This window comes from Lissotriton vulgaris, chromosome 3_1 (genome assembly GCF_964263255.1).
Source record: "Lissotriton vulgaris chromosome 3_1, aLisVul1.2, whole genome shotgun sequence".
In the NCBI taxonomy this organism is placed as follows: Eukaryota; Metazoa; Chordata; class Amphibia; order Caudata; family Salamandridae; genus Lissotriton; species Lissotriton vulgaris.
In genome coordinates this window covers 955,078,751-955,096,592 of record NC_141689.1, presented here as the reverse complement: position 1 = coordinate 955,096,592, position 17,842 = coordinate 955,078,751, and the positions used below count along the sequence as shown (strand labels likewise).

Sequence of the window (17,842 nt, the reverse complement as noted above, 5' to 3'; positions counted from 1 at the left end):
TCTCCTCATAATTCTTTTCTTTCCTCAAGATTCTACCTCTTAGTAATAACATACCAGTGCTTAATTAGTAAACAAATAAGTGCCTGGGCTTCTGCAACTTACACCACACATTGCCCATGCCATGCTGCCAATGATAGTAACAAAACAACTACTAACCATCACAAGCCTACAAATGTGGCAGCTCAGACTATTCCAGGCACCCAAAGCTATAAGAATGGCTTGGGCGGCAGGTAATAGTCATTTTTAATATATATAGAATTAATATTTGACTGTTGTGGTCATCTCAGACAGCGCCACCATGTAGCACACTGTTACTAGCGGCTGTGTTGACAATTAAGTGCTGGTGCTGAGTACCGGAAATTATGGGCTCAAATTAAGCACCGCCATAGTCTATAATGCCAAGGGTTAAAGAGAAGAAAAGCAGCTTTGAAAGAATTTTTTTTCTTCAGTATTCTGTAAGGCAAACCTCTGATCAGCATCTGTCTGCCACTCCGTTTGGCCTTGCCCATCATTTACCCCTAGAATCTGGTTTAGCAAGTTGCATGTATAGTTCTGTATGTTAAAGTTTATGTTTCATGTATATCCCTGCATCATGTTTGCATATTTAATTTAAAAATCTGCAGATTACCCCATTCCATGTAAGAATGTACTCTTGAGAAAAATCATGTTTGTAGTTTCAGCCACCGATGGAGATCAGTGCGCTGCATAAAGTGCTCTGCTGCCCAGCTGGCAACTTCAGCGCTATAAAAATACATCAATAAAATGCAATAACATAAAATGTTAGATTGTAAACATAAAGCACCCATTACCAGCTTTAGGGAACGGAAGGATGATATTTGGAAGAACTGGGTTATTGGATTAGAACTGGAGTGAACTCCTTTACTTCAACTCCTGGGAAGTATTCATTATGACTAATATGCTCTATCTTGTCACTAATATTCCAGGAACAATTCTATATATGGGGAAAGTAGAATTCCAAGTGTCCTCTTTGCTGGAACATACGCAACTGACTAAATGGTATATTTAATACCAGGAACAATCAGGTCTGGCCTAGGCAAGATGTCGGATGCCTATATTTTTTATTGCAAGCATGTGGAACAATTAAATTAAAATTAAATGTAGAAAAGAACGGAAATATGCCACTTCCTAAACTTGGTGGCCTTACCACTGCCATACAAATTTTCAATTTAAAAGAAATTAACAATTGCATATAATTCACTGACACTGAAGAGCACTTCTTTTTAGGTGATGTGCAAATGCGAGCAGGAAAAATGCTGTCACTCATGGTACAAGTGAGACAATCCTTGAAGTTGGATCACCAATTGCCTCATGCTGTGAGTTGTAGTAGGTTGAAGTAACATGTGAATGGCTGGTGACTGGAACAATTGATGAACAGGGCTGACCCAAAAATCATCTGGGTCTGAATTGGGGTGGTGAAGTGAGCTAAAGATCGATGATGGATTCAACCCAGATCTGTGACTGGGGGTGAGTGTCTGAAAAGTTTCACGCTCCGTCCATCATCTTCTTGTGTTGGCATCTGTGGATATAGCCATTCATTTTGTATTTTTAATGACTTTTTGATTATATGAGTATGATTGTACCTTTAATGCTGTATCTAGGACATACCTAAAATGAAAACAGTACAGTTTCTGTATGCAGACATCTTTTATTACAGTCGTTTGTAGCACAGGGATATATGAACCCCTGGTCGAATGTGACTGTTAAGGAAATAGGTGTAAGTTGGGGCAAGCTATTTTTCCATTCAAATCACCTTAATATTCACACACAACTCCTGGTTTGTTTCAAAGCGTAATCTGGTTAGCCTTATTTCTTCTGTAACAATCTAAGCATTCAACAACTGCTTTGAGCTGCTCTTTTCATTTATTTTAAAATGAAAGGTGCAGTTTAGTGTAGAATTTGTCTGGTCTTTAGCAACATCGGGAATGAGCATTTTGTAGGGGTGCTCATTATTCAAATTCAACTCCTCCCTTTTTGGAAACATGCTTTAGGAACAACAAATAGGATGCCTTAAACGTGTTCCCCCCATTCTACCTGTGCACTTCTGGGGGCTCCCGCTGGATCTTGGAACTTGCTTCAACCACTTCTTTGGCGACCCGTCCACTAAAACAAAACAGGAAGACTATCAATGTTGTTAGCAGCTTTGTTTCTGGGAGAGTGGGATGGAAAGTGCTCAATAAAGAGAGCGCACAATGGGGGGTGCATTAATATTGCTGATAAAGATGACTAACCTGTGTGTAAACAAATGGACGGTTCAGAAAGATAGCAGGAGAACTGCAAACAAATGTTTAATGCAAGTGTTTCAACAGCGAATTCTTACAACTGCATCTTCCTCCTGGTAAGTTCTACTGCAATAACGGAAAGTCATTTTTCATAGTCCTTCATTTGCCATTGCTAATGACTGTTAATAACAAATGTAAATTTTAACCAGTCCAATGACACTCAGTTTATTGAACTTGGATTTCTGAAATGCTAGGATGACTTCGCAGGAGTTCTCGCTTGTCTCGCATATCACTCATAGATATGTAAATGTAAATGTAAATGTAGGTGTACTTATATAGCGCAACCTGTCACCCAAAGGGCATCCTGGCGCTTGCTTAGGGAACCCGTCCTGGTATTCCCCTGTGAGAGGCCCCGGCAGGGTGTCCACAGGGTGAAAGCCAGGCATTCCGCCGCGAGGGGCCGTAGTGGAGATTAAGCAAGCTATTGCCCAGAGTTGCAGAGTGAGACCCCGTGAGTCGAGTAGGCACCGGAGCGAGAATTATCGAGGCCGTGGAATTTTGAGCCCGAGACCCGCTGAGGCGGGGAATCGAACCCTGGTCCACGGTCGATCCCAGCTTCCGGGTCTGCCGCCTCTAACCACTGAGCCACACTTCTGATATCAGCAGCGAGCATAGAACTTAATTGCCGTCTTGTGAGATATATGTATTTGTCCATCTTAATGAGTACACATTCTACACAGTTTAAAATTAAAATTTCGGGCCAGAACAACACTTAGGGCCCGAGTATGAGTTTGGCGGTCCTGGAGCGGGCTGTCACGCTAGCGCCTCACTCCAGGACCACCAAACCCGTAGTCAGACCACCCGCCAGATTAGGAGTTATCTCCTGGTCTTGCAGGTGGTCCTTTGCCGTTCCCACAGCAGTGCTTATGAAAAAGGCACCACATTGGGTACGTAAAAGCCCGCTCATGCACTGCATGGGCTGTAAAGTCCATGCCGTGCAGGAAAGGGGGTGCATGCAGACAGGGGGTACACCATGTGCCCCAGTGCTTGCATCCCATGGCCCTGATGCCACAGGGGGCCATTAGGGCCCCTTAAAGTCCCTCACCACCGCAATTTTAATGGCAGGCTCACCACCATTGAAAGTGAGGCGGTCAGGAAACCTCTAATATGCTTGGCAGTGGCAAAGTGGCCCCACAAAGTATATTAAGGCTTCTGGCGCTGTGCCACAGCCACAGGATCCATAATCCCCCATGGTTGTGGCGCTCCCACCGCCATAATCGTAATACGGGTGTAGGACAACCAGTAAGGCGGTCCAGGGGTGGCCACTACGGGTTCGGCAAACTCGTAATCAGGCCCTTAGGCTATGGTAGCGGATACCTATCCTGTACTCAGCGTTCCACCAAAATAAGATACTCTCCAAAGACTTTTGTTAACATTCCACAGAAAAGATAACTATACTTTTTAAAGCTCCATACCAGAAAAAGGACATAAGTGCCTTGTCTGGCACTGCACACCTGTCCTCTAGAGCGTGTGGTCATGCTTCTATAAATGGGCTTTTATTGCATAACCACTACATAAGTCGTTGTCTTTGCTGTGTTTTTTTCAGTAGTAATTTTCTAAACACATGGTGCTTGTCAGCAGATTCAGAGTACTGGTACAGTAGAGAAAAGGGAATAACCAAAAGTATAGCTTTCAGAGATTAACAAGGAAGTAGGTAAGAATAGTGAAGGAAGGTACATTCACTGCTCTTGTGTGTCATCTTCCAGCTCTTGTTACCCCAGTAATACCTGATGCGGGGCAGGAGCAGGGGGGTTGTGCCTCTGAATGAAGGAGTAGTTTCTGTCCTGTAACTCCAGGTCTGTAGTAGGGGTATCTCTGTTATAGTCATAATCTAGTGAATAGTCCCGCCCATGTGCGTGGACCCCGGCAATCAAAAATAATCTCTTAAATTGTCAAATCATGCACAAACTGCAAAGACACTTAAGAGAGAATTTAAAGACAAATAATGCAGCCTATATCCACAGGCTACACTGTCCAGTACTTCAACTAGAAATTCCACCAAATAACAACCCACACACAGCACAGCCTGCCCAGTTTCTACCATAGAGAAACTTGCCTCCACCAGTAAAAGACTCTGGAATGATAGAGAAGAAGGCATGGACAGACAAGCCCCATAGGCTGCCATTATGTGGCTTAAAATAGGATACTGTGCCTTTAAGAGAACTTTCCAGAACTTCTCCCAGTATCCCAGAATGCATAGCAGGTCCCTCTACTTTCAGTTCTTTTTGAAGGCGAAGCACGCCAGACCTGTCGCATTCCTTACATGAAGAAATATCTCCACCGGGGAGGAGGGCGGGCGCTTATGACTATAACAGAGATACCCCTACTACAGAACTGGAGTTACAGGACAGAAACTACTCCTTCTGTAGTAGGGGATCTCTGTGTATAGTCATAATCTAGTGAATAGAATGGCAAGCCCATCCCCACACCAAAGCGGCGATGGAGAAAGAAAATAACGCCACTATTGTGCGAACAAGTTCCGCAGCGAAGCCTGCCCAACCTGAGCGTCTGCCCTGGCGTCAGTGTCCAGGCAGTAATGCTTAGCAAAGGTATGAACTGACTTCCAAGTGGCTGCCTTGCAGATTTCAGCAATCGGCACGTTACGGAGCAAAGCCGTCGTGGCAGCTTTGCCCCGGGTGGAATGAGCCTTAGGCTTACCTCCTAAGGTCTTATTAGCCTTTTGGTAACATAATTGTATGCAGGACACAATCCACCTAGAAATGGACTGCTTAGAGGTAGCAAGACCCGTCCTGACTGATCCATAATTAATGAACAATTGGTCAGACCTACGAATATCTTTGGTTTTATCCAGATAAAATTTCAACACCCTCCTAACATCCAGGGAATGGAGAGACCTTTCCGCTGGAGATGAAGGTTTCTGAAAAAACGTAGGCAAAGTTATGGTCTGGTTGACATGAAAATCAGAAATAACCTTGGGAAGAAATTTAGGGTGAGTACGCATAACAACCTTAGCAGCATGAAATACAGTATAAGGTTCAGTACAACACAACGCCTGAATTTCACTCACCCTGCGGGCCGATGTAATGGCCACGAGGAACGCCGCCTTCCAGGACAGGTGCTGCAACGAAGCCTTATGAATAGGTTCAAAAGGCTCCTTCATCAATCTGGACAGCACCACATTCAATTCCCATGAAGGCGAAGGAAGCCTGACAGGAGGTAATACTTTCTTCAATCCTTCCAGAAAATCTTTGATCACAGGGATCTGGAAAAAGGAAGTCTGTGAAGGGCATTTCCTGTAGGCAGTCAATGCAGCTAGATGAACCTTAATGGAATGAACATTAAGGCCTGACTGCGCCAAATGTAAAAGGTAAGGAAGGATAACATCTTCCTTACAGGTCGTAGGGTCATGGTTCTTAGACTGGCACCAGATACAAAACCTCTTCCACTTGTAAGCATATGAAGTTCGAGTGGAAGGCCTCTTAGACTCCTTCAGTATGTCCATGCAATCCTCAGGCAGATTCAGATGGCCATATTGCACTATCTCAGGAGCCATGCCGCCAAACTCAAAGACGAGAGGTTGGGGTGTAACATCCGTCCCCCGAACTTCGTGAGAAGGTCCGGCCTGCACGGCAGCCGAATGTGAGGAAGGAGAGACCGGTGAAGCAGGTCCGTGAACCACCACTGCCTGGGCCACTCCGGGGCAATGTTAGGGCCCTGGACCGGGCCAGCTTGATGAGCACCGCCGGAATCAGGGGAATGGGAGGAAAGGCGTACAGAAAGCTGTTCGTCCAGTCGATCCATAACGCATTCCCCAGCGACCCCTGCTGGTAGTACCTGGAGGCGAAGTCTCTGCACTTGCTGTTTTCGGCGGTGGCGAACAAATCTACGTCTGGAGTTCCCCACCTTGCGAAGACTTCTCCTAGTACTCGTTTATGACCCATTTGTGGTTTTCCTGAACCAGCCTGCTCAGTGCGTCTGCCTGAACATTCTGCACACCTGGCAGATGGGTAGCCGTTATCGTCAGTCCTCTGGCTAGGAGCCAGTGCCAGATCGCCTGCGCCTCCTGTGACAGAGTGCGTGATCTCGAGCCCCCCTGCTTGTAGAGGTAGTACATCGTGGTGGTATTGTCCGTCTGTACAAGCAGGGAGTTGGTCTGGAAGGACGGAAGAAAGGCCTTCAGTGCCAAGTGAACAGCTCGGAGTTCCAGGAAATTGATGTGATACGTGGCCTCCATTGGTGACCACGTTCCTTGAATCTGTAGGTTCCCGGATGCGTTCCCCATCCCAGGAGAGAAGCATCCGTCACGGCAGTCTGCGAGGGAATGTCCTTGTGGAAGGGAACCCCTCTCAGGAGATTCTCCGCCGAACACCACTACTTCAGAGACTGAAGAGCATGCAGAGACAGTCGTATCTTGTCGTCCCAAGATCCTGTCCTCTGATCCCACTGGTCTTCCAAGCACTCCTGCAGCGGTCTCATGTGCAGCCGTGCTTGTGGCGTCAGGAAGATACAAGAGGCCATCAATCCCAGTAGAGAAGACACCGTCCTCACTGTTGTAGATAAAGTTGTCATAAGAGCCTGAGCCTTCCGAAGGAGAGATAATCGTCGCTCTTCCGAAGGAGACACGCTTGCTGACAGCGTGTTGATGGAGGCTCCCAAGTACTGTATGCATTGGACCGGAGTCGGGACAGACTTGGCCATGTTGATGTGCAACCCCAGCTTGTTCAAGAGAACGCACGTCTTCTGGAAGTGTGCTCGAGCTTCCGAGAAGGAGGATGCCTTGATCAACCAATCGTCCAGATACGGGTAGACAAACACCTTGTTCTTCCTCAGGTGTGCTGCTACCACCGCCATGCACTTCGAGAATGTTCTCGGCGCAGACTTCAGTCCGAATGGGAGTACTGTGTATTGATAATGATTGGCGCTGACTTGGAACCGCAGGAACTTCCTGTGTTTGTGTGCAATTGGCACATGGAAGTAAGCATCCTGTAGGTCTATAGCACATAGCCAGTCTCCCTGTTGCAACTGAGGATAAATCTGATGCAACGACAGCATGCAAAACTTTTCCCTGCGAATCCATTTGTTTGCCTGTCGCAAGTCCAGAATGGGCCTGAACTCGTTCTTGTCCTTCTTGCGAACCAGGAAGAACCGGGAGTACAGGCCTCTTCCTCTCTGGGACAGAGGCACGTCTTCTATCGCCCGTTTCCTTAACAGGATATCGGCCTCCGCCTGGAGCTCGCGCAGCTGAAACTGCGAGCTGACCGGAGTGATCGCCGGAGGCTGGCTCGTGAACCGAAGACTGTAACCATTGCAAACAATATTCAGCACCCACTTGTCCTGAGTAATTTTTCTCCACTCTGCCAGCAAAAATTTAATGCTTCCCCCTACCGGAGTGGGTAACAGATCCGGGGAAAGTAGGTTCCTAGGGCCTAGACCCAGCCTGGCCCTTGGGCGCCGGAGCCGACTGTTGGCCTCCTCTGCCCTTCTGGCGCTTCTGGAACGGCTTACGGAACTGTTGTTGATGTTGCGACTGTCCCGAAGCCTGGCCGCGTCCTCTGCCTTGCCCACCGAACCGCCGTTGGAACGGGCGGTACAACTTCTTCGTATCTTTAGGCTTCTCCAGGCCCACAGCCGTGAGCGTCTCGGCCTCCGCCTTCATGCGGGCCATCTCATCGTCCGCATGCTTCCCGAAGAGGGTCTCGCCGGAGAATGGCAGGTTGGCTACCCTCTGCTGTGCGTCCGGTTTCAGGGACGTAAGACGGAGCCAGGCGTGACGTCGTTGGTTAACCCCATGGCAAAACCCATGAGCTGCCAACAGGGAAGAGTCCGCTGCAGCGCTGATAATCTGGTTCGCCACCAGCATCCCTTCATTCAGCACTTCTTGGAAGTCCTTGCGCTTCTCGCGAGGTAAGTGCTCCGCAAACTGCTCGAGGGAGTCCCAGAGTGCGCGGTCGTAGCGGCCCAACAGCGCCGTGGCACTCGCAGCCTTCATGGAGGTAGCCGATGTTCCACACACTTTCCTCCCTGCCGAATCCATCAATCTGGACTCCTTATCCGGGGGAACCGTGGATGACGGGGTGGTGGCATGTTGTTTGCGGGCCGCCGTCACAATTACAGAGTCCGGAGGGGGTTCCGCCCTCAGAAAGGCCGGGTCCGAATCGGGAGCCCGGTACTTCTTCAGCAACCTTGATGGAGCCGTCTTCGTCACCGCAGGGGTGAGAAAAAGGGCCATAGCCGGTTCCTCCAGGCCCGGCACCAGAGGCAGGAGTGGACGAGACAGGTGTTTCTGATGCAATGTCTCAAAAATGACTGAAGTCTTAGAGGTAGGCACCGTCAAGGAGATGCCCAACTTCGCAGCGCCCCTTAAAAGGACATCATGGAACGCCACCAGGTCATCAATCGGGGACACCCTCGTGTCTGGTGACACCGACAAGGTCGGAGAATAGTCCCTGGTACCAGAGGACCTTGTGCGAGAGCGAGAGTCGCGCCTCCTATGGCGGCGTCTCGACCGCGTGGACGATCTGTGTCGCGATCTCTCCCTCCTCCCAGAGCGAGAGCGAGACCTGCCAGCCCGTGGCCGCTCCACCGGTTTCAGTGGTGGGGACTTCCTTGGTTCCTCTCGGGGTTTAGGTTTTGGGGTCCCCTTAGGAGGTACAGGCAGAGAAGGCAATGAAGTGGACCTCGGCGGAGGGACCACCGACCGAGGGGCAGGCCCATGCGGAGGAACTGGAGGCGGAGTGTCGCCTGATGGAAGCGGAGGGTTGGGGGGAGGATCCTCCTTAGGTACAGGCGGAGGTGGCGACCTAGGCCGAGATGGCGTGTACACCTCTGAGTACCCCGAGCCCGGCAACTCCTTAGGCGAAGGGGGGTGAGATCCAGCCCCATCAGCAGGTGATCACTTCCTCTTGCGTCCTCCACTAGAAGCAGTCTGACTTCTGGGACCAGAATCCTTCTTGCGCCGTTTTGGAGAGGCAGAACGACTCCTAGACGCCGACCTCTTCCTTCTCGACGCTAAGCGTCGCTTTTCCGGCGTCGAACGTCGCCTCCGCGACTCCGGCGTCGAACGCCGCCTCTGCGACGTCGACCTCCTCTTCCTCGACGTCGAACGCCGTCCCCGCGACGTCGACCTCTTCCTCCGTGACGTCGTACGCCGCCTCCGCGACGTTGAACTTTCCGTCCTCGACGACGAGCGTCGATGCCGCCGTCTTGATGCCCTCGACATCGAGGAGCCCCTCAACGTCGACCTGTGCTTCGACGGCGATCGACGGCGAGCGCCGATGCTTGTCACTTCGTCTACGACGTCGATAGGAAGACTCCGACGTCAATGATGACGATGATGTCGATGGTGGCTTCGACGGCGACCTCTCCGGGCCCTTCGACGTCGAGCCGTCACGCCGTCTTGACCCGGAGCCCCGGGGAGAAGGGGAACACACCGCCGTCATCCCACTCGACGTCGTCGTCGATGCAATCGACGGAGACCGGGACCGTTTGCTGGACTTCCTGCCTCTGGGGAGCCCCCCCAGAGGCCTCAGCAGAGGCAGAGGGAACCTTCCCAGCCTGCCCAGACCCACCTGCAGCCTGCAGACGTCTCTCCTCAAGGCCTGAGAGCCTAATCTTCATCCTGTCCCTCAGAGTCCGAGCAGTGAACTGCTGGCAGATGACACAATCCTCAGGGACATGATCTTCAGGGAGGCAGACGATGCAGACATCGTGTGGATCACTCTTGGCCTTCTTCCTCCCACATGCTGGACACTTATCAAAAAGACCAGGCATTTTAGAGCCCTAAAACGCCTGAACCAGCACACAAAAGAGAAAGAGAACACCAAGAAAGTAAACTGACACACTTTTAAAACACAAAAGTGCCAAAATATCCAATAAACCCTTGAGACAAGGGAGAGCTCAATGCCAGGGTCCTGTAAGCAGGAGCCGGAAAAAAGAACTGAAAGTAGAGGGACCTGCTATGCATTCTGGGATACTGGCAGAAGTTCTGGAAAGTTCTCTTAAAGGCACAGTATCCTATTTTAAGCCACATAATGGCAGCCTATGGGGCTTGTCTGTCCATGCCTTCTTCTCTATCATTCCAGAGTCTTTTACTGGTGGAGGCAAGTTTCTCTATGGTAGAAACTGGGCAGGCTGTGCTGTGTGTGGTGTTATTTGGTGGAATTTCTAGTTGAAGTACTGGACAGTGTAGCCTGTGGATATAGGCTGCATTATTTGTCTTTAAATTCTCTCTTAAGTGTCTTTGCAGTTTCTGCATGATTTGACAAATTAAGAGATTATTTTTGATTGCCGGGGTCCACGCACATGGGCGGGACTATTCACTAGATTATGACTATACACAGAGGTCCCCTACTACAGAAGGGGGGAATGTTCTACGATACATTCTGACAGCACACAGGTCATACTAATGTTAGGCTGAGGGTGATTTGTGAGTCTTCTAGTACTCTACTGTAGTGGTTCCTACAGCCAGGTCCTGTGCCTAGCCCACTGTGGATGCCTATCCTTAAGTCAGTCCCTGCAGCAAACCAGCCATAGGCGGCCAACTCCAGAGGTCACATGCAGTTGCGCAGCAGGACTTGGCCACAGTGCCTGTCCAGGAGCTCCACCAAATCTGCTGCGATCAGCCTGCCTCCTCTTTGTGCAGCCAAAGGCCATGTGCAGCGTTATTTGGCCAAGCAGAGCTGCAGTGCATCTAATTTTCCTATAGGAAATGTTTTTCAGGAGATGCACATCCCAGGGTCGGATTTCTGAATCTCATATGTGGCAACAGCACCTGCGTTGTTATAGTTAGGTAGCATTTTCCATTGAAAAGGCTTTTTGATGTATTTATTTTTGTACATTTTTATTAGGCATTTCCATTTTACAGAAATAATAATATGAAAAAAGAAAAAAAATGGTATAGACGAGAAGTAAAGGCGGTACAGTTTAGCACCTGCGAGTCCAATAGAAGAACGACCATTTGTATAGTTCAGATGTCAACCTAATTAGAAAAGTATAGGTCATTGAGTGAGTCCAGCTACAACTGCCAGAATATTTTCGGTGTGCCAGCAGCAGTGACAGCTGAAGGGTCCGTGGGTGTCGGCGGGTGACGCTAGCCTACAGTTGTTGTTGCCACCTGAGTTGAGTTTGTGGAGTGCCGCTGGGTCGTAGCGTTGGCTGTGCGGAGGTCCAGGGTTCCTGGTTGCGGTTGGGTCGCGGACGGGTATAGAGGTTTGCCTTTGGCGCATAAGCGGCGCGGCCGCAGAGGGGCCGGCATTTTATGGGGGAACAGCAGAGGAGAGGGGCCACGGGGGCAGCAGCTGCTGGAGGCAGGAGCGGGAAAACGAGCTGGAAGAACCGGCAAAATGGCACGAATGAACAGTAGGGCACAGTAAAAGCAAAACAGTAATGACACAAGAAATAGGTGCAACAAGCAATACAAAGACAAACAGGCAATCGGGGTACAATGTGGGGAAGGAAAATGAGAATCACAGGAGGCAACCTGGGCTCGAACCGCTACCTGCCTGGCAGAGGCACAGCATGGCAGACCGGAGCTACGAGGGGAGAGAGCAGGTCCCTGACGGAGGTCACTTTCATCTACTTGTAATATATATATAGGCAGCTTCAATTCCACCCCACATTTTCAGCAGAAAACCTGAAAGAGCTAGTTTATCACAGGAAAACTCACACACAGTCTCCTTTGAAGTAAATCTCACACTGTCACTGGATAGAATGAAAGCAAATGGAACCTACCTGTATCGGAACCGGCTGCCTTTGAAGAAGATATTGCTGCTTGACATGGTCTTGATTTGACTGGATTTTGCATACCTGCAGAAAAACAGAATAAAAGCCTCATCTGCTGCAAAGTGAATCCGAACCGTATCATGGCAACTTCTCATTTTCTATTCTGTTTCTAGGGAACGCAATGAGGCATATATATGGCCCATTAAAAGGCAATGTAACGAATGACAATCAACATGGTACATCGTCAGGGGCACAAATTACCTGAGAAGGCACTTGACAGACAGCTTCACTACCCAAAGTCAATCATCTTTGGTGTTGAGGTGCCCAGCAGTCCCTACCATTCATGTGGTATTCCTTATTGGTAAGAGCAATACCCCACGTGACACGACATAACAAGCCACTTTCTTTATAAGCATATTTTATTTAATGTCATGACTAGCACAACCCTAAGAGCGGACTAGTGATTGTGTAGGCTTGAAGAGTATAGAAAAATGAACATTGTACAGAAATAAGTCGATGGTACCCGACACTAAGAACTTCTCAAAGAGTTTGAGAAGTTACACCATTTATGCTTTATTCCCCTCCGAAATATTCCCACCACGGCCCCAACTTTTGTTGTATTGTTCAGGGCACCCCCACTCCCCACATACCACCTCTACATGGTGGCAGCAGCAGTCCACTGCCTGTGCCTATTGATCTAAAGATGGTGTTTTTTCTGCCCTCCAGGACCGTGTTATGTAGCATTTTGTCACAGCTATCAAGACTATGACTTGTATATAAATTATTCGAAAAATAAGAAAACCCCCTTCAAAGTTCTGCTCGGGATTACATTATATGGAGGTCTACATTCGAAAACATGATTTTATTATTGTTACTCTTTTTCTGTCCATCAGTGAACAGCGGCAGAAGCCAGATAATTCAGAGGTCCGCAATGTCTATACAGGCTATAACGAAGGAACTACTCCACCGACAGCATTAAACCATACACTGCAAACTCTGGTTGTCATTACTTGGCCAGCACCATAACCATGAGGGCAGGTAGGATTCTCACACTTGGCCACACACAAGCCTATTGGACGCACTGGGCAGCACGGTACAATGGAGGACTACATCCTTCGCACTGTCACATCAGATACCCCTTTCCAGTGACTCACAGCAGACACTCCTTTCCAGTGACTCACAGCAGAGACCCCTTTCCAGTGACTCACAGCAGATACCCCTTTCCAGTGACTCACAGCAGATACCCCTTTCCAGTGACTCACAGCAGATACCCCTTTCTAGTGACTCACAGCAGATACCCCTTCCCAGTGACTCACAGCAGACACCCCTTTCCAGTGACTCACAGCAGATACCCTTTTCCAGTGACTCACAGCAGACACCCCTTTCCAGTTACTCACAGCAGATACCCCTTTCCAGTGACTCACAGTAGATACCCCTTTCCAGTGACTCACAGCAGATACCCCTTTCCAGTGACTCACAGCAGACACCCCTTTCCAGTGACTCACAGCAGATACCCCTTTCCAGTGACTCACAGCAGACACCCCTTTCCAGTGACTCACAGCAGACACTCCTTTCCAGTGACTCACAGCAGACACTCCTTTCCAGTTACTCACAGCTCGTGTTTTCATTCTTATGTCTGACTTACTTGTAAAAGGCCTGGTTTTCCACCCCACATTTCCAAAGATGCTTACAGGCTGCAGGTGTCGAGGTATGGAATGCTAACATAGCTTTTTTCTGAAAAGAAATAAAGAACATAAAAGATTTTCAGAAAGAAAAACATGTCAGACTTGGTGAATTCTTATTCTGGGCCAATAACCAGATGCTTCCAAGGTGGCCATCACCTCATGTTGACCTGCTGTTTATCACCTTTTGAAGGGCCGAACTGGCCGCACCAGGCGTCGTGTGTTTCCCCAGGAGGCTGGAAGAGTGGGGCCGGTTTTGGAGCGGTGGGGGCTGATGTTACTGGATGCCTGTTTTGCAGCAGTGTTGCAATATCAGCCCCAGTAACAACAAGCGTTTCCAGCCTCCCAGGTCAACGCAGTGCTTATCCAGGGGCTGGTCTGAGAAAACTGCCAGGGTCCCAAGTCCGGCTCTGTCCTTTTGCTCTCCCCCTCAATACCTGTCGTGTCCTCGACTCAATAATGACAGACTAGATGAATACTTATTACCAGGAGCTTTATTGTCTGCTTCTTAGTCGGTCCCTGTCCCTACTCTAACTAACCCCATCCTGTCTATACCCCTCCTCTTCCCTTCCACCCCAGCTAGCTCCACCCACCCAACTACTAGACTGCTGACTACATAACATCTCCCCCTTTCTTAACAAAATAGCAAAACAGCGTGCTACTCATATTTCTTCAATGACTCTCTTTGGTAGCTGGATATCTCGGCGGGGTCGCATAGACATGGCTCCAGTAGTGTCATCGATCAGGGGTTCACTTAGCTGACCCCTATTCTCTTGGTTAACTTGGTCAGGCTCTTCAGGTGTAAGCAGTTCAGTCACGTTCAACAGAGGTCCTTTCATGTCCCGAGGACATTTCTTAAAATGCGATACATTCCTGGTAACTCGTCGTTGATCAGATTCCGCAGTTAGCATGGTGCCCTTCTGTTGGGTAACCAGCAGAGGTTCATCTCGGAACCAACAGTCAGTCTTTCTTTGCTGGTCTTGTTTGACAATAACGTAATCTCCTTCATGCACGGATGGTGACCTTGCTCTCCTTTTGGCATCGGCATATGATTTCATTTTGTCTTTGTTGCATTTACCAGTCGCAATTATCTCTTGATGACTGCGAAGTGGGGCTCCTTCCCAGGTCGGGATGCGATTTCTCATGGGGCGCCCCAGCATCAGTGTTGCAGGGCACTTTCCGGTGGTTGAATGAGGGGTTGTCCTATAGGCTCGGAGGACCTCATTGAGGGCCACTTGCAAGTCTTTCTTTTCAGCAGTGGCTTGCTGGAATGTCTTTTTGAGCGTAGCCATAAACCATTCAATGGTGCCATTCGCTTGTGGCCAGAGAGGCGTAATCTTTCTGTGAGTGAAATTCAGGTGCTTTGCAAAGGCACTGAACTCGTGTCCATTGAATGGGGGTCCATTGTCCGTTTTCACCTCTCTGGGGACACCCCATGTTGCAAACACTTCATCTAGCACTTTGAGAGTGCTAGAGGCACTTGTGGACGACACAAATTGTGCGATGGGAAATCGCGAGTACTCATCAATTATGGCTGCCACATATTTCCCGGATTGTAGTGGTCCATAGAAGTCTATGGCAAGTTCTTGCCATACTCCACTGGGCAGGGTGGTCATTTGTAATGGAGCCGGTGAATCACCTTTGTTGGTTAGTTGGCATAGATGACAGTCTTTCAGGGTAGTCTCTACCATCTGGTCGAGGAGGGGAAACCACACGCGTTCTCGGAGGGCTCGCTTTGTTGATACTACTCCTCTGTGGCCTTCATGGGCAAGGTTGATGACGCCTTGCCGTAGTTGGCTAGGAACCACGATCCATTGACCACGCAGTATTACTCCATCTGTGGTAACAGACAGTTCGTCGTAGACATGTCGGAATGCTTGCATTTCCTGCTTTACAGCCGGATTATTGTCTTCCTCTTGAGAATCATGTCTCCACCGGTTGGTCTGAATCCGACGAAGTACTTTCTGCAAGACGACGTCTTGCGCGGTGACCTCTTGAATGACGTCCATGGGAATGGCCGGTGGCAATGCTTGGTCAGCCACGAAATGGATGTACTCCTCGGCAATGGAGGGGTTGGAGTCCGACGATGCATGAGGATGCCCTGACAAGTAGTAAGCCGGGTTCTCCTCTTTCCCGGGTTTGTGGACAATGGTGAAAGTATATTCTTGCAGTCTCAGGCCCCATCTCTCAATCCTCGGGGGCATTTTAGATCGGGGTTTGCCATAGATGGTGACCAGCGGCTGATGATCTGTGATCAGAGTAAAGTGCTTGCCGTAAACAAAGACATGAAAATGTTCACATGCCCAAACCACCGCAAGACTCTCCTTCTCAGGTTGTGAATATGCCTTTTCAGGATCAGACAAACTGCGACTGGCACAGGCAACAATGCGTCTCTGGTCAGAGTCATTGTCATACTGTGCCAAAATGGCCCCCAACCCCACAGGGCTGGCATCCACAGTGATTTCGGTCTTTCGTCGAGGATTGAAATATGAGAGGTTGTCAGCTGATTCCACTGCACGCTTGATCTCTCTGATTGCTTGTTCACACTGGGGTGTCCAGTCAAATGGTTGGCCTTGTTTGGTGAGGATGCGAAGAGGATGGCTGTGGTCGCATAGTCCCTGATGTAACGGGCACAGTAGCTGGCCATCCCTAGGAATGATCTCAGCTCACTGAAATCCTGTGGGTTCTTGGTGTTGTTCAGAGTCGCTATCTTGTCCGGATCAGGTTTCATTCTTGCACCTGAAAAAATATGGCCAAAGAATTTTAAAGTGGACTGGTGAAACTCGCACTTATCTTTATTTAATGTCAGGTTTGCATCCAGTAGGGCGTGACAGACGCGATCCAGTGCTATATCATGCTCACGGACATCGGAGCCATATAAAAGGATATCGTCACTGTAGTTTAGAGTGTTTGGGATGTGCTGAATGATTTGCCGGATTGCCTCTTGAAAAATTTCCGCGGCTGATGAGACTCCAAAACTCAGTCTCTTGTATCTGAAGAGTCCTAAGTGAGTTGCAAATGTCGTAATGTAACAGGACTTGACGTCCAACTCCAGCTGGTGATAGCCTTTGTTTAAATCCAGCTTCGAGAACACTCTTGCTCCGTTTAATGCAGAAATCATGTCGCTTAGATGTGGCCCAGGGTAACGCTCCCTTTCTATCGCCGTGTTAGGTAGGCGCATGTCTACGCACAGTCTCACCTTGCTGGTGGTGCCCTTCTTTGGTACAATGACCACCGGCGATACCCACGGGGGTTGGACCATCCGTCCGTTCGATGATGTCTGCAGACAGAAGGTCTTGAAGTTCATCTTCAACAGCTTTCTGGAGATGAAATGGTACACGTCGAGGGTGCTGTGCCACAGGCCTGGTCTGTTCATTGATATGTAAATGTATTTGACATCCCTTCATTTTCCCTAGACCTTGAAACAGCCTGGGAAACTTATTGACGATGTCTTGGTCGTTCTGCAGTTGGTAGGCTGAGTAAGCAGTCGGCTTCCGGGCCTTTGATGACATGTATGACCGCTGGTATGGAGATGGTGTCGTGTGTCCGTGTTGTCAGGAATTTTCCCAAGTAAAGGATCGGCTTCTTGTAAAATCCAAGTGAAAACTCGGACTGGTGCATAAGTCAATGTGGGCTTAGGATTCATTCTCTCGTATTCTGTGACTGGGATATAATTCAGCGAAGCTCCGCTGTCCAGTACAAATTTAGTGTCATGATTCCCTACTTTTATATCCAAGCGTGGATATTTCTTGAGTTAGTCAGGGTCCCCGATCATGTTTACATATTCTACTGTATATTCAGAGTCTTTGGACGATGATCTGGAGTCCCGGGATGGTGATCTGCGCTCCCATCGAGATCTGCGTGACTCTCGGCTGGAGTGTGACGAGCCTGAGGACAATGTAGACTTTCCTTGGACAGCCCTTATGTGATGTTTTCTGGTGTCAGAGCGAGATGACCAAATCATTTCGTTTCTCGTCTCCTTGTGATAGTCCCCACACATCGCTTTGAAGTGGTTCGTTCGCCCACATTTCCTACATCGCTGACCCATGGCAGGGCAGGTGTCCGCATGACGATAGTCATATCCACACCTGTAGCATCTTTTCGTCCTTTCTGGCCTCCTTTCTCTCCGCCCACGTTCTCGCCTCCTGTGCTCTGGATGCATTTGACGAGATGACGGTC

At 49.0% G+C, this 17,842-nt stretch overlaps 1 protein-coding gene across 1 annotated transcript in view; it reads right to left on the bottom strand.

Annotated features, from left to right (window-relative positions):
* The window catches only part of FRMD3 (FERM domain containing 3), a 672,717-nt gene that overhangs the window by 45,459 nt on the left and 609,416 nt on the right, over positions 1-17,842 (bottom strand). The window contains exons 10-12 of the mRNA XM_086961321.1: positions 13,627-13,715; positions 11,991-12,065; positions 2,053-2,121 (exon numbers count right to left, since the gene is read on the bottom strand). Of these exons, the coding sequence (XP_086817447.1) occupies positions 2,053-2,121; positions 11,991-12,065; positions 13,627-13,715 (233 nt within the window). The remainder of the gene's footprint in view (positions 1-2,052; positions 2,122-11,990; positions 12,066-13,626; positions 13,716-17,842) is intronic.